Source organism: Saccostrea cucullata, unplaced genomic scaffold, assembly GCF_032062105.1.
Source record: "Saccostrea cucullata isolate Sc308-1 unplaced genomic scaffold, CSIRO_AGI_Scuc_v1 ctg5796, whole genome shotgun sequence".
NCBI classification, from domain to species: domain Eukaryota; kingdom Metazoa; phylum Mollusca; class Bivalvia; order Ostreida; family Ostreidae; genus Saccostrea; species Saccostrea cuccullata.
Window position 1 is genome coordinate 32,322 of NW_026937612.1, and position 22,874 is coordinate 55,195.

At 34.1% G+C, this 22,874-nt stretch overlaps 1 protein-coding gene across 1 annotated transcript in view; it reads left to right on the top strand.

Moving 5' to 3' along the window:
• Positions 1-22,334, top strand: part of LOC134248489 (uncharacterized) — a 30,517-nt gene extending 8,183 nt beyond the window's left edge. The window contains exon 2 of the mRNA XM_062730881.1: positions 21,298-22,334. Within this exon, the coding sequence (XP_062586865.1) occupies positions 21,306-21,785 (480 nt within the window). The 5' untranslated portion in view covers positions 21,298-21,305 and the 3' untranslated portion in view covers positions 21,786-22,334. The remainder of the gene's footprint in view (positions 1-21,297) is intronic.
• The last annotated feature ends 540 nt before the right edge of the window (positions 22,335-22,874 follow it).

Consider the following 22,874-nt stretch of genomic DNA (forward strand, 5'->3'; position numbering starts at 1 on the left):
TGAATATGAATCTGAATCGGTGAGATCCCGATCCCGATTTAAAAAATAAGAAAAAACATTAAAAAAAGATATTTCCTAATTACGCTATCAACATTTGTTGGAACAATAACGGAAATAAATACTGGATGGTATTTATGCTTTTGTCACTGGGATTTTTATTGTTATAAATGTGACAAGTCAAATTCTATAGACCGAATAACAGAACAGGCTATCCTTTTAATTCACAGGAAAACCTGCTCGTGAAATATCATTACTGATTTTTCATTGGCTCACATTATTTGTTCCTCGCAAGAATCGTGTTCTGAACTTTAATTTGTGTAAATGTATTCATACGAGTCATCTTATATATTAATACGTATACGTTATTGAAATTATGTCAGAATTTTTTTTTTCAACAACCCCATGGCAATGCACTTTCTTGCAGCCCACATATTTGTCCAAAGTTTTCGGTCATTGACATTGATATGTCAATAAGTTAACTAATATCTATAAGTTTCTAGTTGAAACGCTTCCTTTCATTTCTCGAAAAATGTCCTTGCTATAATGTGTACATGTAGTAATTAAAATAGCTTTAAGTTGTCTCCTACATCGCAAAGTTTTTTGACTGCCTCCACAGGCACCAAACCCGCTTGAATTTTTGACCCCCTAGTATAATATATATATAATATACTAGGGGGTCAAAAATTCAAGCGAGTTTGGTGCCTGTGACTGTCTCTTCCTGTCTTCGTTGAGCAATTTAACTCATTTCTCACTATAAAAACGAGGATCTAGCGAGTTTAAAATACAAAACTGGTAGGTTTCCTATGAACTTATAAGATACTTATAACTACATAAGGTATGTAATATATATTACATGTATATGTAGAATGCACCTACAGTATCGGGGCAACTGAATAAAAAATTAGAAACTCATTAGTAAAATTAAAACTCTACGTATACAAAGTTTGTTCATTTAGGACAAACTAATTTTGATAGGATTATATTGTAAAGTTGGTTTGTTCCCGATTTGCACACATTTAATTACAGGTTATTAAAAAAATGTGTGAAAAATGGGAATTTGACCAGGTGAGATGATTACTTAATTGCTATAGTCTATACTATACATAGCTTAGTAAGCATGTGAAAGATGAACTTATAGTTTTTCATTCATTCTATCTTTATTTTCCCCCGTAGGAGGTTATATAATGCGAAAATTAATAGAAGGGTGGGGGGCTGGCATCCACGTCTCCCCCAGTTCCTACAGACCTGCCTGGTATCATATCATTAATTTGGACGTCTTGAACTGAGAAGCCGATCAGTAGCGATCAAGTGAGCAAAGTGTCAAAGTAGAATATAGAGTAAAATATGAACTTCTTAACCCCCCCTCCCTTGGGAAACACGTACCTCTTGTAATGTGGTCGAAGGGAATTGCAAAAACCCATGCACATGGATAGGAAAAAAATATTACACCTGCCTATGGGAGTTTATTAATAACCCCCCCCCCCCTTCTTTCATCGCCCCCAAAGGAAAATCTCTGGTTCAAGTTTGACACTTCAATCACATTCCCTAGCCCACAAGAAAAAAAATCTAGCTAACTTGATAGACTCTTATTTTTTCACTTTGTTACATCCAGATAGTAATACGATACATGTATTTCTTGCAGGATATTTGTTGATGCGTGTGTGTGGGGGTGGGGGGGGGGTGTACAAACATATACATGTAGATGGTTTTATACAGGTTATTGATGGATATAACAAAGACAAAACATCAGTAATCAAATTTTCAGTGTAAAATTAAAAAATGTCTGTTTTTAAATCGGGATCGGAATCCCTTCGATTCAGATTCGTTTCATATTCATTTTCAGATTCGGATTCGTTTCATATTCAGAAACATCTCTATTAGAGAAACAACGACATCTTACGAACGAACGTAACTCTCCCTAACTTCCCGTATCTCGATAGTTTTCTCGGGACCAGTGATTGTACCCATATAAAGTTTAAAATCGGAAGAAATAAGTATATGTGTAAAATAGAACGGATAATGTTTTAACCACTTTGTATTTGAAAATTGCTCATGTCAAATTTTTTGTGATCACTTACAATGTTTTAAAGAAGCGAACAAATGGAAGAATATACACCATAATACTGTAGACAGATTTGTCATGCGTCAGTGATTAAACGTATTTACACTACTCGTAGTGTGCGCCTTGTTCATATGGGGAATGGTTACCTTTTACAGCTTGAAACAATCAAGTAAATAGGTGTCTTGTATTGAGAGAGAGAGAGAGAGAGAGAGAGAGAGAGAGAGAGAGAGAGAGAGAGAGAGAGAGAGAGAGAGAGAGATTCTTTTTAAAATCTATTAAAATATCACTTTAAAGAAATAAACTAGCATTCATGATAGACAGTATATCTTCTTAGATGATGTATTAAATGGCGATCTTAACTAAATTATCTTGGGCTGCTTTTATTTTATATAATATATAATATGTAACAGGCCTGAAGTAAGTAATTTCAGTTAGAGGGGAGGGGGGGGGGGAGGCACAACCAAAAGTTTAGAGTCACTACCAAACAATTCCTTGGGAAGCCAAAATGAAAGATTTTTTTAATTGAGTGGGCACAAGCATACAGTAGCTAAGTTTTCTATAATACCGGTATAATGTTTTTTTTATTTATCGACTTCAAAGGGGGGCGCTTATCCCCAACCCCTCAACCTCGTTCCTATATACGACCGTGCGTACATGTTTATCTGTTTATATGTGTGGATTATAAAAAAAGCTGAAAATAGCATTTATTTAGTGTTGTGCATTTTTCACAATAAAGTTCTTTTCTTTGTTCTTAAAGTTATGCTCCACTATGTCATTGTTTGTTAATTCGTCAAAATATAAAATTAGAAGAAAAACTTTATACTTTTGACCACACACAGACCAAGGTCCAATATACATATAAAAAACTATAACCGAAATTATAACTTGCTTCATTTGTAAGGAAAAATATATATTCACCATCCTGATGTTAAACAAAACAGAAAAAAGAAGATTGATTCTAGAATACCGACAATAATATATACGGACTTTTAAAAGTGGGAATAATATGAAAACGTAGTTGTCATTTAGTTGTCATGGCATCCTTAAAACGTATGTGCACACATATGCTCATCACAAGTGCTTGTAGACCAGACAACCTCCCCAAACCCACCTCCAATATACATATACAGGCGCGGATCCAGAAATTTTTTTCCAGGGGCGGGCTCCACCCCAGTCCAAAAAAAAACAAAAAAAAAACACCAATCCTAGAAATTTCTTGACAAGCAAGCAAGCAAAAAAAAAAAAACAAAACAAAACAAAACAAAAAAAACAAACAAAAAAAAAACCGTGAAAAACCTATTTCGTGTGGAGGGGGGGGGGGTAGTCTATGACTTCTATCTTCTATTTCCTAAAATCTTTCACTTTTCAAACCAATTAATTGCATACATATTTGCGTTTACCAAGGGGTTGTCAGCGTTTTCCAAGGGGGGCCCAAAGTAACTTTTTTTCTTGCTTTAGTATAATACATTTTTTAACCTTGTATATTCCAAGGGGGTCCTGACCCCCCCCCCCCCCCCATCCCCCACCCCCCTTCCCCTCTAGATCCGCGCATGCATATATATACCGGGTCCCAAGATATTAATATTTGTTTAATTTCATAAACTAACCGTCTAATACGTCGCAGCACTGTTAAGGCCTACTATGAGAAATCAACGGAAAATATACCTGGAAAAAGGGGGATTTTTTTTAGAATTGAAATTATTTTAATTAAGCTGTTTTATTATGACAGAACTTTAATACTTATGGAAATTGCATTGTATAACCCTCTCTGTACTGTATGAAGTTTAGTCCCATAGATGGACAGTCACATGATAAATGTATAGTTTGTGTACTGAATGTAGGTCATTAACAAATTTCAATATCGCAAGGGCATACCCTAATTTAAATTAAAAATTTAAGCTATTAATTGCTTCTGTACACTTTGTAGTTTCTGAATAGTGCTGCTGCTTTGAATAGAATTTGCGTTTTTTAGTTGAATTTTTAAGTAAATAGGCCAATGTCGAAATATTTTGTGTACTTATAAAATCACGGCCTGGATTTAAAGAAAGCAGCAGCACTTTTCAAGTTAAGGAATATATCCTTTATCTATTTTCAGAAAATGGTTCAGATCTATGCAGTGTATGCCCTTGCGAAAGTACGATTTTATGAGGCATCTTGATGTAAAATTTACGTAACTTGTACATAAAAACACGACATTATTAATAAAATACTTTCTCTTGGTAATTGATTAATAATCGCACTAAACAAAGGCTATTCATTGGTATTAATCGTCTATTTGAAACCTGTAAATAATATTCCATTTAATAATAAAACGCATTTTTTATTGTTAAAAAATTCCCCAAGCTGCCTCTCACAGCACATGAAGTACGTCATTTTTACCAATATGACGTCACGTTTAAAAGTTCATCGCGATGAGTGCTTTGTTTTTAACCAGCTATATGGAATTTAACTAGCAACTTTTTTTAATGCATTGATAAGTTATATTGTTGTTTATTATGATAATACATTCAAGAGTTGCAAATTATTCCATTTTCAGGTATTATGAGAAATACATAAAAGTCACATTTTTGTGTGACGTCACAGTAAACTTTTCCCGTATAAATTAGGCCCCGCCCCCTTATTCAAGCCTTAACAATGCTGCGGTTTGTACAATGTATTTCATATGAAAAATCCAAAAAGTACATAGAATTCACTTTTTATTTAAAAAAAAAATCATGCCCGTAGTATCTTAAATCACCTGTGATTTTCTAACTGCAGATATCAATTTTGTATGTTGTAAATTGTAAAATTAATGACTGTTATAAATGAAAAAAGTCCATTAAAATATCTTTGGACCCAGATTTACATATATTCCAGGGGGTGGGGAAGGGGGGGGGGCATAGGTCCTATGATGGCATGCTAATATGGAACTTGCTCTCAAATATCTTAAATTATGTCAAAAACAATTCACTAAACTTCAATTTTTGCGCCGACCCCCCCCCCCCCACCAAAGTTGGGGATATTAATTATTTCGGTCTGCCCGTTAGTCTTATAATTCTGTCTGTCTGTTACACTTTTGTTTCGAGCAATATCTCGAGAAGCCTTTGAACTTTTACAGTGAATTTTGTTTTAGGCGGGGGGGGGGGGGGGGGGGTCCAATCCACTAGCACCCGTGAGAATTATATGAAGATTTTTAAGATACATGTTTGTAATAAGAAGCTTTATCAAACGAAAAATTAGGAACGGGCATCCCCCTGGATTTACGATATGGCTATACCTGTGTATAAAAGCCGATTTAATTTTATTTTTCGCAGCATATAGTATTTTGAACAAGAATTTCTTTAAAGTTTTTGGGTTATTGCAATTTAATTTTAGACCATGATTTCTTGTTGTCCCGATCGCCCTTCGTCAAGTACCCCCCCCCTTTCGACCCCAACTAAATCAGCACATACTATTTTTTTTTATTTCATGCCACAGAATGACATTTTTAAATTTTCCTTTCATTTTCCTTCTCGAACCCTTTTGCTCGTTTAATTGTCCATTGAAATGTATTGAAGCGTCACGGTAGCGACTACGAAAAGACGTGGATTTGAGGTATCTTGTGGGAATTTTATCTATCGAAATCCCAATAAAATTAAAGAATTCAATAATCCAACCGCGAATACAATAGACTACAATGACTGATCCCCCTTTTTGGTTACGTTCGTTCGTAAGATGTCGGTGTTTCTCTATTATAACGCTAGTTAGTCAGCCCGCGGGCTGACTAGTTATGGTACGAAGAACTTCCAATGCGCTTGCGTGACCTGGAATTCTGGGAGTGGTTCTGCATTAAATCACTCCTGCTAATTTTATTTCAGTAAAATCAATATAGATTATAAACCAACAAATCCCTATTAAACACCAAAGTAATCTGTAAATTTAACTCAAAAAGGAATTTACCGATGCTTATTTTTGTATAGAAGGTTTCAAACAGTTTACTGGTTCGCAGTAATTTAACTGGTTCGCACCTGATCATGTGTTCTACGCAGCGAAGCATACACTTGCTACTGTTGGACGAATTTAGTGTTTGACGTGTAAATTGAAGCTCTTTAATAAAATATATTGAAGGTATTTTACTTGTGTATTTAAATATACAGCACAAACATTGCTTTATTACATATTTTTAGCTCTCAGGTTTTACTGCTTTTACTTTCGTTTTCACTACAAATCATTTCGATCCCGTAGTCTCGTTCAACCAGACCCTCGGCTGTCTCCGTAAATCTCCGACCACCCAGAGGGTCTGGTAAAGATACGTAATATCGTTTGTAACGCCAAAACGAGGCTTACCGAAATTCTGGTAAAGTTTTTGATTGGCTGAGAAGAACACACCTACACGATTTAAATAAATACATGATAAAATCAGCAGAAAAACAACTTAAAGATGTAAAAGTTATTTGTCTAAAAGTTAAAGCTGTTAGATAGGAATTGTTTACTGTAATACCCACCAGTTATAGGTAAGTATATAAGTGTGTATCTTGCAAATATCCTGTACGAAGGCAAAAGTGAAAGTAGCGTAGCCCCACCTGCGTAATACACATTCCTTCGATTGACATTGTAATTTCTCGTTTAATGTCCCAAATTAAAGATTAGTTTATTAATATTAAGACACAATCCAGAAGAAGAAACACATATAACGTTTGTTTTCAAAAAGGATCGTCAAAATGAAAACAAAATAGCGCCCTCTGACGGTTACAAACGCTTACGTGATTCTTTACCAGACCCTCTGGGTGGTCGGAGATTTACGGAGACAGCCGAGGGTCTGGTTGAACGAGACTATTCGATCCCGATGCTAAATATTTAGCGTACAGACTTGTTAAGTCATACAACAGATACTTCGTAAAGAAAACACAAGTGGCTAAGCTTGCTCGTTTGCCCCCCCCCCCCCCCCCCCCCGCTAAAACTAGAGAATATCAATTTCAGTTTGTCCGTCCGTCCATCTATAGTTCTTTCTGTCTGTAACACTTTCACTTCCCTGCAATATTGCGTGAAGTCTTTGAGCTTTTGCAGTGAATTTTTACACAACTGTTTACACCTTATATGGCCTTTAGAAGACCCTCTCGATTTTGAGATCAAAGGTCAAGGTATTAAATTCAGAAATTCTGTCTGTTTAAACACTTGTTTTCGCGCGATATCTCTACCAGCCTTTGAGCTTTTGCAATGAAATTTTATACTACAACTTGCTATGACCATAAATATGGCGTAAGGAATACCCCTGTGTATTTTGAGGTTCAAACGTCAATGTCATAAATTCATACTTCTGTGTGACTCTGTGTAAAACTTTCATTTCCAGTCAATATCTCAAGAAGATTTTGAACTTTTGCAATTAAATGTCATAAACCATAACTCCCTATGGCTCCGTCCTGGAAAGCCCCCCCCCCGATCTGCGCATGATTTTTTTTTATCCGTAAAATGGCTTGTTTTTCATAAACTACGTCCTGATAATCTAGGTTGTGGCAGTCATGTTTATGAATTAATGGGTTTATTATATTTTAACAGGTCTGAAAAATGAATTTGTATGTTTTAGTAATGTTTGCTTTACTTCAATTCTACTTTTTATGAAAAAAAATTAAGCCAAAATTCAGCTAGCTACTAGTAAGTCAAATGACGATAATAGTTAATAAACTAAGAAAAAGCTTAGGCTATACCGTCAAAGCTTACATGTTACCTGTTTGAATGAACAATAAATGGTTTTTTTTTTATTCTAAAATATACTAGAAAAAAGTACTAGGTATTTCAACAATCCTTTATTTGTATTCTCATACGAAGGTTCAGTTTGGTTAAGTATCGCAGGGACAAAGGTATTTCATTTTTCTAAACACCAAGCCAAGAGTGATTCAACCGGGTGCATGATAAACTCGAACAAGGATGATAGTGAAGCTTATTGGGATCCCTTTTGTTAAAAATGGCATAATGTCCATATATCCCCCTCCCCCTTAAATCTAATGGATCTGATACATGTAATGAGATTGTAGGTTTATAAATTCTTTGAATTATGTTACGTGAATTGGAACTTTAAATGTTTATACATACTTTCCGTTCTTTTGATTTTGAGACAAACATGCAAGAATCTGCATGCACAAACTTTAACGCTTCTGTTCCTATGCCTATGGAGAAAAAATATTAAGACGGTGTTTTGATTTAAGTGCCCAACTCTGCTACTGATTAAAAATTTGTCGAAGGATTTTTTTTTCAGTTTTCTATGATTTTTTAAAACATTATCATAGAGAAGAAAAATCCACTGGCTGACTCTCTAAGCTTTTTTTAAAAGCTAAAATTGAGAATTGCTCTAGTAAAAGATATTAAGTTATACCATGAATACTCATACACTGATGAACTAATTCTAGAGCAGAAGACCGGTTACGAAAATGTTGAGTATACATTGTTCATTCCACCTCTAGTGATGTTACACATGTTGTTCATACTGAATCACCACAGACTGGGGGACACAGTGACGTCACAACAATCTCTACAGAATCTACAGACTCTGCTTCTCTATGATGACGGGATTAATGTACCTCCTCCCCTCAGAGATATTCCGTGGCAAATACTAGGAATCTGTCAACAAATCTGTGGGGATTTCCAGGGAGCTCTACATCACATCAGAGATATTTCATGGCAGATACTAGGAATCTGTAAACAAAATCTGTGGATATTTGGAGGGAGCTCTACAATCTTACCAACATTCCTTACAACAAGATCCATTTAACAAAATTCAAGATGCAACGCTGTTTAGAATGAATATACTTTTTCAATGATTGATGTAAAAAACTTCTTTGTAGCTGATAGCTGAGTATGTTTACAGTTTTGACAGTCGTATTTATTGTTAGTGGAAGATTTGTAATGTTCAGGAAATTATTTTAAATACCCTCATTTTTCAATTATATTTTTATTGCTTATAACTTTATATGTTCGAGTATTTCTTTTTTATATTCGACTTATGGCATTTTTAATGTCTAAATGGGTGTCTAATATTTTAAGATTCAGAAATAGTGTTGTAGAATGGTAAAAATTAGCAATGTTGATGGGAAGAAAGAATATTTTTTAAACTCTTCTATGACTTTTTTTAAATAATATTAATCATAAGGCATCGAAGTACGTATACTTTCATTTCTATTCCACTTTATATAAGATAACAAAAATGTTCATCTGATTATTTTGATCCAGTGTCTGTGAGTGAAATGAAAATAAAATAAAATTTACAATGTTTAAGTTGACTTTTGTCAAGCTGATATCCATGCATGTTACCTAAGGCACGGCTTGTGAATAAAATTAAGGAAAAATATAAAATACCAAACTGTCTTTCTGTAATTATTTTTAAGAGGGTATCTATTGAAAAAGAATTACTATTTATTTTAAGATTTTTTTGCTTAAGAGGAATTCAGAAGAGCCTTGGTATACTTATTTTTTTTTCTATATTTATACTTAACAAAACTACTGTATATTTTTAATTCATAATAATAACTCCTTGGATAGAATATCTGAAGACGACTTATGCCCTGTTTTGAAGAAACCCTTAAATCATTCATTCATTAATTAACTGGATCCCGTGGGGATTCAGGTTAGAATAGGTCCTCAGTATCCCCTTGCTTGTCGTAAAAGGCGACTAAATGGGGCGGTCCTTCGGATGAGACCGTAAAAACCGAGGCCCCGTGTCACAGCAGGTGTGGTACGATAAAGATCCCTCCCTGCTTAAAGGCCCTGAGTGCCGAGCATAGGCCTAAATTGGCAGCCCTTCACCGGCAATGGTGACGTCTCCATGTCAGTGAAATATTCTGGAGAGGGACGGTAAACAGTATACAATCAATCAATTAACTGGAGTTTTCCTGGAAATGCTTAAACTTTCTAGATCCTCAAAATATATGTTACGAATAAAAGCAACAACTCCCGAACAAACATTTATATTATTGTTCAATTAGTTGTATAAGTTCTATTGGAAGAGTATACCAAATTTATAACTTAGTGAAACATTAAGACCTTTCCTTGTTCAAATTCTAACACAGAACATTGAAAGTCAATACGAACGAGAGCAGTATCATATCTAGCACTGACATAAAAAAAAGATTAATCATGGAATTCCATGAATATTATAAGATTGCTTCAGGTGTTTAAAATGTGCCAACGGTTTATCAATAAAAACCTGTTATCACCCTGCCCCAAAATTAGTATTGGTTGGAAGATTTAGAATATACAGGGGTCACAGTGAGGTCAGGAAATAAGTCAATGTTCGGATTTTCTCATTATAATGCAAATTTTTCATCGTTTTTACAGCACATTTGGTTTCGAAAACATAGAGCATAAGCATGCATATCTACCAAATTTATATATTTTATAAACTAATATACTTATATCAGATGCAGTTTATTTGTAAAAATCTCAAATAGGCAAACTTGTGCTTTATGTTTTCCGAAGAGAAAGGTATCTCAAATATGATGGAATTCCAGCATAAATGAGAAACTTCTCGAAAATATTCTTCTTTTGTACCCTCTATTTACTTCCATGTGAGCTTTGAATCTAACTTAGTACTTGTTTTAAAGTAAGCATCATTTTACCTTTGTTACTACAAAATTATAACTAGATGCTGTCATGAGACAGCAATACCCGCACTAAGGTCTTTGCCACTAAATACATAATCCTTGATATCGATGTTTTCAAATAAAAATTCAGAATAATTCGATAATTTATACAGTACATGTATTCGTCAAATAACACATAAAATTACCAGGTGACCAATGAACCTTTTTTTATGTATTTCATATCCTTAATTTATTACCAGCCTGAAATAACAGAATTTGATTAATGATGTAAATAAGTGTTTTTTTTTACCATAATATTGGAACTTTTTAGATTTACTTCCTCAACAACATTATTTTAGTACAATTTTTTTTAGCTTTTGGTCAGGTAAAAAAAAAATTGAAAATCCAACCCAATCAATTTTGTCAACCCCCTCCAACACCCCCCCCCCGCCCCCTCCCCCCACCCCCGCAACACACATATCCACCCACAAACACAAACACAAACACAAACACACTCTCACAACCTCTCAGACACGAACACCCTCACACAGAAGGAGATCATTTGACTAATAACGATATAAAAAGCAATTAACCACCCAGAAATTGTCATAATAACAATTTCATTTATTGGCCGAACATGTACATGCCATTAGTGATTTCTATAAAACAACTGTTACAACGTACTTTGAATAATAACGCACTTTGAAAAACATTTTCAAAGTGCGTTAAATTTTGGAACAATTCAATGCACTTTGAAAAACTTCTCAAATTGCGTTAATATCGACCATATCAACGCTTTTTGAAAAAGGTGTATAGTCGATATTTTTGCAAATCTTAGGTATGATAAATAATTGAACCTGTTGTATAAGGTCACTTCTAGATGAGAAAGTGAGCGATTTCGGTTTATCCATACTTTGAAAATTCTTTCTCTCTTAATGTGTTTTAATTTTTGTACTTAATTTTCAATTTGCATGCATTTTTTGTAAACTAAAATTTATCGAAAGTTTTCAACGTCATACTAGTTATGCAAATACATATTTTGGTGTAGCATAGGCATCGGGTACCGGGAAGGTGCTTAGGCACACGAATTTTTTACAAAGATAAAGTTACATAATATAAACTTTGAAAATTGGGGCTTACTTTCGGGGGGGGGGGGGGGGGCCTCAAATTTTTTATCCAAGGCTATATAAAAAAAAGTTGGACTAAGAGACGTTCTTCTCGTCTTCTCCTTGTTGTTGAGATTAAATCAATTCAGCTAAATTAAAATGTTTTTGAAAGGTATAATTATTACAAATTAATTCTCTTAATTACTAAAATCGATGTATAGAGTTTTTGTTTAATATATAATCTTTTACAAAGTATGTTAAATGTACCAATGGAAAAATTGTTGATGTTCACTCTAAACACATTTTGAAAAAAAAATTTCAAAGTGCGTAATTTTTTCAAAGTGCCTTGCCACAAACCACGTTGTTATTTTCCTTTCAAATTCTGGATGAAAACTGATTAATTATTGAGTTCACAAAAGACACCAAATTCCCATAATACAACGCTTTTTTAACACACTTGGTTATAATAATTTTCTACAAACTAATTACTTAGGAGATAACCAAAAAAACAAGCTACCATTTCAACATTTATTATGTTAATCATAATAATTGGTGGATGTTGGCTGCATTAACACTTTTTGTGGGGCAACTTGGGAGCCGTCCAGTGCACCAGTTTAACTTTATATGAAAGGGACATACTGGGGGCCTGCGTGAACATCAGTGCCCAAGCCTGAACGATCACCAGGGTTCTAAGGAGGCAGACATGACCTGCCCTTCTCACCCTGTCTCCTGCAGTGCTACCTGGTTAAAGTTTTGCATGGGAGAGGCATACACAAGCCTAATTGTTACATGCACCTGTCGGTAGCGTCCCCTCACTCAGGTGAGGTGGATGTGGCCCCAGCCATACCTGGTGTGGGCCCCACTATGACAAAAACATTAGAATACTGACAACAGTTAACTGTGTCCTGACTTCGTATATTTTAATTTAATTTACACTTTAGATTAAATCCTGTATTTCAATCCCTTGCTTTTTGGAGCAAGTTGGGGGAGACACCCAGGGTTTGGAGCAGAAAGTACCAACACCTACCACTGCAGACTCCCCAGTCCTGCAACATACATTGGAACAATGTCCCCCACAAACAAACCTTTTACCGAAGAACCTTTTTCATTTGTCAGAAAAGCAGAAGCATAATCCTAAATATAGGATAAGGTTTACAATAAGCATCCCCTTTTCATACTAATGTCATCTTATCAAGACCATTGAATGAACACTACACTTACAGCTCATAAACAAAATATAACAGCCTATCCCATGCTTACAAACACAATGAATTAAAAACCTATGCACTTGATCTTAGAATGAGACACATGTTGGACTTAGTAAAACAATGACATAAATGTGCATACTATACATACATATATATATTAAGATTAATTGGATTGGAGCAATCTTAAGAACTTCAATATGGCTGATAATTATGCAATTTGAACTTAAGGGCAGATGGTGGATAATGGCTCCCCCTTCCCCCAATAAAATGTCCTAAGGCAGCTTACATAGCATAATATAAGTATATGCTGTTGCCTATGGCCGACAGGTGTGTACCATCTGTTCGTAACAACTCTATTTCTGGGGCTTTAATATTGTGAACGTGGCCAATGTACAAACCCTGCACTTGGCCTGCCGTGAAATTCTTCATACATTATATTTGTTTATTGATCCTCATACATTTTTTGTTGATTTATTTTCCCATTTCCAAAGGTGAAAATGCCAATAGCTCCTTGATAGGATATCTCAGTTAGTGTTTTTTCCCAACTGATCCAATACAAGTCCTCTTATGCCTTTCCCCTGAAGTGAACCCTTCAATTTGAGGTTCGTTACACCAGGCCTGATATATACAGCCAGTCCAGACCTGTATATGATTGATGATCCAACTATCCATATCATTTTATCTGAAATGCTTTTGTAAATTTCCTTGAGAGCACTTTTTGTTGGTGCGTGTATTGAGTGTATGATGTTTGTGGAGTGTGAGTGTGGTGTATGCGTGGAATGTGTGTAAAACCTTGCAGTTGTATTATGTAGAGTGAACTCATATGCTGGGCAATTTATTGCGGGTGGATGTAAATCAAAATGAGTTAGATTTCCATCTCCCCATTTCTTTAATCTGTGTATCAGGAGTTCTGCAGTTTGCCTATTCTGTGGCCATGACAATGCGGAAACTATGAAACCTGCAGTGACCTTGCACTTTTCAAACACTGCCTGAAATTGAAAACGGGTAATCAGTGTACCATCTACAAGAACAAACAATGTTTCTGTATTTGGGGGGGTGGGTGGGTCTTAACTGCAAATAAGGCTCAATTGTTGCTGTTGGACAAAATTGTGTGTCAGATAATTTTTGCCAAGAGTGTAGCCTGCGGAAAGAAGTGAAATCTCGAATGGTGACGGCATACTGATTTTTAGGGTGTGCATAATGATCTAAACAGCTGAAATGATATGGGGAGTCACATGTCTTTGCTTAAACCACCTGATCTCATACCCTCAATAGATTTTGTAACAGTGAAATTTTTGTATTATTCTGAATCTCGTTGATTTTGTAATAATTAGAAAATTCTGTATGTGAAGTTGTTGATTGAAGGGTATGCAACGAATTTTAACAGTTGATGAACTGGGACAGGCCAACTTTGATCTTACCCATACTAAACAGCCAACTTTTTTTTCTTTTTTGAATGCAGTGTTATAAACCTGATGAGTATTGGTTGCTAACAATCTATAAAAAAAAGTCTTGAAGCTCCTTGTTCTAAATGTCCCAAATGTGACTTGGTAGCGGTGTGGGCCACATATCTGCCTCTAGTGCAAGTCGACGAAATCTGGCCCACTGCGAATAAATTAATGCATCAGCAATGCAATTTTCTTTTGCGTGTATGTATTTCGCTGTTAATTGAATATTATACTGCAGTGAAAGTAATATAAGCTTTCTGACAATATTCCTTACTCTGTCTGATTTAGTAGATTGTGTGTTGAGGACATGAACTACTACCGTGTTGTCAATGTGGAAGAGGATTTTTGTGTTTTGTTAACACCCATGCCACAGTGTTATAGCTACCATGACTGGTGATACCCAAATGCCCATTTCCCCCAAATAAAAACCGAAAACCCATGTTGCTTCCCCTTGCACTATCAGTGTAAAATTCGATGATTATCTATTCAAACGCCTGGAGGGCCTGCGTGTTGACTTGCATGAGTTAATTGAGCTTTTTATATACACTGTACATGTACATCTGGACACCAAACCTTATATTCAATTTATTTGGCATCTTAAGACATTGAATCTTATATGTATCCCTGTTCGGTTTAAAATAAAGTGTATGTTGGTTTTTCTTTGTATATACAGGTTGGCACTAATGGGCTTCCGTACAAATTATCGTTAAAACATGAATTCTAAAATTTAAGTACACTAGCTGCGGTAGTCAGTGTTATGGAGTAATTAGTTGAAAGATTCCTACAGCAAATCTGGATTATAAAAATAGATTATTCAAGCACACTAGCTGCAGCTAATGAGAGCAGAAGGTGTTTGTGGTAGAGAGTATTCTAGGTAAATTATAATAAACTACTAATGGGAAGATTAAATCTGCCTAACATGCTTGAACATATATTCATACGCTGTAAGTGTATATCGTACAGATATTTAATCACAAATTTCTTTAACGAGGCTAGGGTGTGGCAGCCATTTTTAGACTATTTCAATCTCCTTTAGAAGGAGAGCTCCATATAAAGATATACAAAATGATCAAATTTTAAAACTAAAATATATGAATTTTTTCTTTGTCAAATGATAGTTGAAAGCTAAAGATACCGTATGTAAAAAAAATAATTTAAATCTGGTGGTTAATTTGGGATTTATTTGTTGACCCTCCAGCCTCCTTAAAAGCATGAAGACATAAATTATATAACAATATGACATATTATACAGTTTTTACCTCCTTGACTTTATACAATCCCCAACAAAAGCATTTTCTTGCTAGAACTATTATATTTGGCGTATGGATCACGTTGATGAATGCGTGAAAATTTTACAGCTCTGAAACGGCTGCGTCAAAAAGGAGTATCTCGCTACGTGAGCCAACTCATCAATTGAGTTTTGATCACTGAAAAAACCGTTATAAACCGGAGAAAAACTTGCCAAATAAGGACGTCTTGCTTTATATTGTTAGTAAGCCTAATTCTGTGGTGAGTTTTTGGAATGCAAAGAAGGGGAGTGGGGGTGTGAAAGGCCCAGCTATACTGCAATCTAATACCAAGTTTAAAACCCTTGAGCAGAAATGAGAATGTTCATAACCCTGTTAGTGTTTTTGTAGCGGGTCAAATTAAATAGAGAATGTCCATAACCCGTTCATGTTTTTGTAGTGAGTCATGTTGAATAGAGAATGTTCATAACCCTGTTGATGTTTATGTATCGAGTCAAATTAAATAGTAGCATGCCTTATGTATAGAGGTGTTTATTTCCTTGCGCAGATAACTCTGGGATGATTTCCTCTGCACTGATTGCAAGTGTGACTGTAGCGGCATCTGGGGAAGAAAATACAGAATTTACCCTGGTTGTATATATTACAAATTAAAGGCTGTTTAGCACTTGTCTGTGTTGTTTTAGGGGGCATATGTTGTGATGTATTCTTGGAATAATGTCCTAAATTGGCATGTGTATATTCTTGTGACCATACCATAAGTTTCGGGAAGCGACGCTGTTTAGAATAAGTACACTTTCGATCTAAAAAGACTTACAGTACACATATATATCAGTGTATGTTTTGACAACTCATATTAAATGGTAAGATGCCTAGATTTGATTTTACATTTCTTTTTTTCTTTTCAATGAAACTTCTTATGCATAATACATCACTAGAGGAAGAACAAACAATCTCAGCCTAACCCTGTTATTCTTGTATCTAAGATTTCATATCATTTATATTAAGACTTGATTTAATTTTAGAAATGCAAAAAATCACTTTTAAAATATTTTTAGACACGTTTTTCACGCCTTTGGTCTACGAATATCAGTCTGAAAGAGTACGGACAAACGCATTACTTAACGAGCTATGTAAAAAAAGATTTTCAGTGTACAGATGTATATATCAGTCGACATATTTCCACAGCTCATGTTAAATGTTAATAACGGAATACATGTTTTAGTATTTTCCATGAAACATATAATTTTGAATGTATATTTTTTCAAGTTTAATGTGGATTGGTGTTGTATAAATCACACAGATTTTAACGTGGGTATATGTCTTTCAGAAGCGCGAAGGCGCCTCATAAAATGTGTCCTAGTGACAAGCTGTTGACATTTGGAATATATTCAATACTTAGTATTAATACATTTTAGTTAGGAAGTGTGCAAAGCATGGTTTGTAATATAATTATACTTTAAACGGAAATATATGGGCTAGGATCATAAAAAATATCCTATTTCTAATTTTGAAGCAAATTTTCCCTACTTGTGCAGCGATAATTCAATCTCTAGAAAATCAGCTAAGTCATAACAAAGAGTCCCTTTATTCACTCCTATTCCATTTTTTTTCTTCATACGCAGGTTTGTTCAGGCAGCACACAAATCAAAATTCTGCGAATAAACACTTTTTTTAGTTATATGTAACACTAATAAATCGGAAAAGTCATGGATAAAAATTTTGCTATCATTATGCATTCTTTAGCCTTTAACGGGACTTAATATACTACAGGAAGCACTTCACCAAGATGTCACCACGTAAACACTATCCTGGTATAATTCATTTAAATTTGTAATAAAAGATAAGTAAGAAGATCAATGTACCATAAAATTGCTGCTAGAATCCTACTGTCCTTTCACGAAAATAATTATTCAACATTTTTTGGACGGACCTTCCCAAAACTTTTACATTTTGTTCATGAGATCGAAAAAAATGCATCAATTTCCGTAAACCATACGATTCTAACAGCATTTTCCAAAATCAATAGAAAAAGAACTTTAGATAAAAACAAAAAGTAGGTTTCAAAGTGTGCGGCATAGTGTTGAACTTTTGCAATTTTTTTTATTACGAACGACAGAGGACAAGCTGATCGGCAAGTTAACACCCTGCCTGCTTTTATATTACGAAGAAATTGTAGATATATAATTGCAATCTTCATTTTATATATTGATTTCCTGTGTTTTGATTGGACGAGAACACTTTCCAGAAAATTTTTACACATCGATAAATTCTTTCAATCAGAACTACTTTCTTGATGACACTACTAGATTATCGAATAAACAATGAAAGCAGTTATTTCTGGGTCTGGCTAAATAATGAATTCAAGAAACTTTAAATTTAATTAGGGATTAAACAAAACTGACAACATATAGACTGCCTAACTGATGGACGCCGTGAAAATGTTTTTGTCAACTGTCCGATCACGAGTGTGAATTTTAAAAATCGCTGTCTCAACGTTCATACGTAGAAAATAAGCTCAGTCTGTATCGTTTTGACAGGGAAAAGAAACGTATCTCAAACCCCTGCCCTACAAGCATCAAATTCATATTAACTTTCTATATTGTTCCTCAATATTTGAATAATCAAGTGCAAATTGAAGGCGTCGTCTGTCTGCAAGTTTCGCTATGTCAGAGAGTTGTTGTTTATGTCAACATGGCCATGGTCAAAGACGAACTATTCTGAAGTAAACTCGTAATTACGATATTTGTTGACTTAAAAAGCATTCCATTAGTTGTTATAAGTTTATTCATCGATTGTTTTGACAATTTAAGTTGAACTCTATCGAAATTCATCTCGATTACGTTCCTTTACGGTAAAATGTATTCCTACGCCGTCCAGAAATAACGGATTGTATGGAGGCCTCAAAGAGAAATAATTTAAATATTTTAAAAAAATCGAGATTGGAATTTAAGGATTAAACGTTCTTTTTGAAAAATTTATCGATGTGTAAACTCTTGACATTTTACTCACAAACTTAACATAAAAGTGCTTCTCACTTTTATTTAGTTTATGAGTAAAATGTCAAGAGTTTACACATCGATAATTTTTTTTCAAAAAGAACGTTTAATCCTATAATATTAGCATACCTTATTCATCAGCTTTATACCAACATGAATTATACATGATATTCATTCTAAATGCTTTTAAACTCCGATTTCTTGTGTGTTTGTTAACATGAATTCTCGTTATGTTTCACTTTCACTCTGCTACTGCATGATCAACAGTTATGACGTCACGGGTTTGGTATTGAACCCCTGTGATAAATACAGAGACCCAGAAACCTCAAAATTCCCTTTATATTATGCCTAGGCAAATTCTGATTCATTTTTACGACCTCAATTCAATCTTAGATATCGATTTCAAGATATTGTTATCTCTAAACTTCACGTCATAAAGCTTATATTGACGTCATATCATATAGGCAGGTAGAATATTTGGTAGTAACTTAACATACCTGTGTATAGAAAATTTGAAAGATAATTGCAACTTGATTTCATCCTGGGTGTTACTTTCTTTTTTCTTTTTTTTATAGATAAAATAGTGTTGTCTGGAACAGCTAACTCGCATTTTTTTCATAGCTTCTTTTTCCATGTCTTTGAATCTCGTAACTCTGCCATAATATGATCAAATAAATATTGCTAATTTTCAGTTAAAATTTTGATTTAATCGCCGTTTGGGCTTCGACAATAAGGTTCTCCTCATGTGGTAAAACCATTGTGCTGAGAGAAGATTAAATAATACATTAAAGCTTGTTTAAGCGAAAACACTATTGTAATAATAATTACGCTTTATAATATCCAAGAAATTTTCATTCCCCATTAGTTTTATACAAAGTGCTAAATTAATGTATATAACGAATTATATTTAAAACCTAGCACAATCGCCCTACATACAATGACAATGAATCATATCTAATATTTTTGAGTTAAAATGTCCTTACAACAAGATTAAAAGAATTTTTCACTTTAAAAAATCTGTTCAAAATAAGAAAAAATATATATAAACAAAAAGCTTATACTCGTATAGCATGTGCACTTTTTCTATTATTAGATTAGTCGTAATTTCCTTTTTATATCTTCCGTTTTAATCAAAAACATAAAATATTTAATCAAAAGATGAACAGGTGTATTTCTATTTCCGAACAAATCTGTGTCTGTTTCACGTGTCCTCATTCTATCATATTTTTATTTTCAATAGCATTCTATATATAACTCTTTATACTTATTGTTGTATTTTCCCCCTATACGTTAAGGATTTTAGTTCTTATTCAAACTGTCTAAGGTAGATTGAATACTGTTCGTTATCTCCATATCCTTCTTATATATAATATATCTCCAAATTTAACAGCCAAATTATTTTTGGAGATGTATCATCCTGTTTTTTTTTATTTATTTATGCATTCAAATATACCATTATTATATTGAAATGTATGAAGATCAAAGATATTTAAAAACTAAGGGAATTTTTAAAGATTTTCACTGAAAGAAAGTTGACCAATGTTTCTGCCCATGCCATTCAAACAGAAAATTACATATCACCAAATAATACCATTATTTTGATAAACTGATAACATGTCGTTTTTTCTTTAAAATTAGTAGGAATTATACCTAAGGTTATCAAAGACATATATTTTATCACTATTGACTTCATAAAGTTTACAAAACAGTCCTTTTAACATGTATACCCCATTTTGGCAATACCAAACACGGTTTGAAGAAATACCTCTAATGATATAAGCATAAAACTTTTAAAAATGGTTAAGATTTGTGCAAATGTGTAGATCTTTTTTTTCCTTATCTGACATATGGGTTCTAGCGGTATATTTTTAGGCATAATAGGTGTCTTCAACTATATATTTTACTCAAATGATTTATCAAACACTGGGATATGTTATTCATTCTTGTTTTCTTTTTTATTAATGAAGGCGAACATATTGCTATTATTAGCAGTTGCCTGATAACGATGAGGTGGGGTACTTCTTTTCATTCTTGGGTTTATGCAATAGTTAATAATATTTTACGTTTTTTCAGCGGCTTTGATGAATTAGCAAAAAAAAAAAAATTAATTTTCTTTAAAAGTATAAATTTCCCATTTTAGTACCCATGAAATTTAATTTATTCAAAAGAGTAGTTTTTTTTTACCAATCGGACAGTTGGTTTTTAGCTGTATTTTGTGTAGACATAATAGATGTTATTCAACTATATTATTTCATCAAATGATTTCTTGGAGTAGTATAGTGTTATTTACTCCTATTTCTTTATTTAGTAATGAAGATGAACATTTCGCTATTAATAGCAGTCACGTGATGACGATGTGGCGGTGCACTTCTATTCCTCATTCCTCGATTATACAATAGTCAATTGTTCTTTACTCTTGATCAGCGGCTTGGATATATTATCAAACTTAATTTTCTTTAAAAAGTATAATTTTCCCATTTTGGTACGACAACAAAAATTAAATTAAGCTACAGATGCTTCAGGATGCTTCAGGATCCTGGACATTGAGAATATCAAGTGATTAAAATATTTGCTGATAACCCCAGGAATAGGTAAGATACCTCGTTTAGATTTTTTTTTGTAAGTAAATCTACAAAACTTAAAATGAAGTACCTGTAATGAGATTATATCTGATAATTTCGGAATAGACATAGAAAAAGACATAGAAATGGATCATATACCTCGCCTGTCAGAGGCAGTATACGTAGGACTGTGTCGAAAAATAGGGGGTCCTACAGAAGTGAGGATCAGGAGAGAAGTAATTGACACTTTGGAGCTGATGAGACAACCTGTGCACATCATGAGGGGATTTGACAGAACGAAGAGCGGAAGTAGACGTGAAGGATTCAGACTGGTAACTTCTGATGTAGATTGGATGTTATGGCCTCCAGACCACAAGGTGATGTGTGATCCTTCTAAGATCAGTCTCTATCGTATCCCACAACACACTGTGATATTGATGGAGTGTGATGATTTACCACTGGGATTTACCAGACTTAATCTAAAGAGTTCATCAAATAGAGAAATAGTCAGATCCTCCTGTGTAGAGATCAATAACAACGTGTATATATCTAGTACATTATTCCGTGATAATCACCCACGGTTCCTACAAACCTTTAATTTATCTTCATCTCTCTGGTCTCGTTGACCTTGTTCAACATTTTGCCATAATGATAAGTTAGAAACTGATTATGCATTCTTGTTTCCGATCCTATCACTGGCCGACAATCGCTTTACCGTGGATACCAAGATGTCGTCAACAAGGTTGGTCGTCTGAAGGTATTATATCAGATATATTAAGATCAGGATTCCATGTTGTTCCTATCGGCAGCACACCTGACAGCATACACGAATGGAGAATTTCATGCTCCACGGCGGAACAAAAAATAGTTTATGCAATGAATCACTGCCAGTTTTTGTCTTATGCTCTCTTCAAAATATTTCTGAAGGAAGTAATTAATTTAAAGGACGCTTCTCCTGTTCTATGTTCATACTTCACAAAAACTGCTGTATTTTGGGTAACTCAATCTAACAATTCCCTGACTTGGACATCTGAATGCTTATTGGCCTCTTTCTGGGAATGCTTTAAATTATTGATATATTGGACATTTACAGGAGAATGCCCAAACTTCTTTATTCCACTAAACAATATGTACCACTTTAAATTAACAGGGCCCATACAAACATTTTTGTCACATAAGTTAACAAATTAAAAACGTCCATAACATCTTAAATTGTTTCTTATCTTTGTATTTTGTTCGTAAGAACATTTTTTTTTATCTTGCAGTCCATTAATGATCGTAGATTGACCTGAACTACGTGTTCGAAGTAAAATGTAAACATGTTTTTGGCGTAAACGTTGCTATTCATTCAAATATTGGTCAGTTGCTCGTGGTTAGATCCTCTGTGCGCATTTATAACAATAGCCATATAAGGAAAACAAGGGTTTGTCAGAGTACCGGTAGATGATAATGCACATTTTTTACCAGCGAATCGGTCACTAGTGAGCTTTAATTTTCGCCAAAAAGTATGATATGTTGTTATTTTTACACCCCCTACTTTAGCCACCCTTTGTCAGTTGAAAATCATGAAAGTCTTTCAAAAAGGTCTGGAAACATTTATTACAGGATATGTTTTCAAAAGAAACAGGCTATAGCAATATCATGTTTACTGCCAATCTTATGTATAAAACCGGTTCTACCCTATAACCTTTGAATAGATCGACCTAAACCACGTG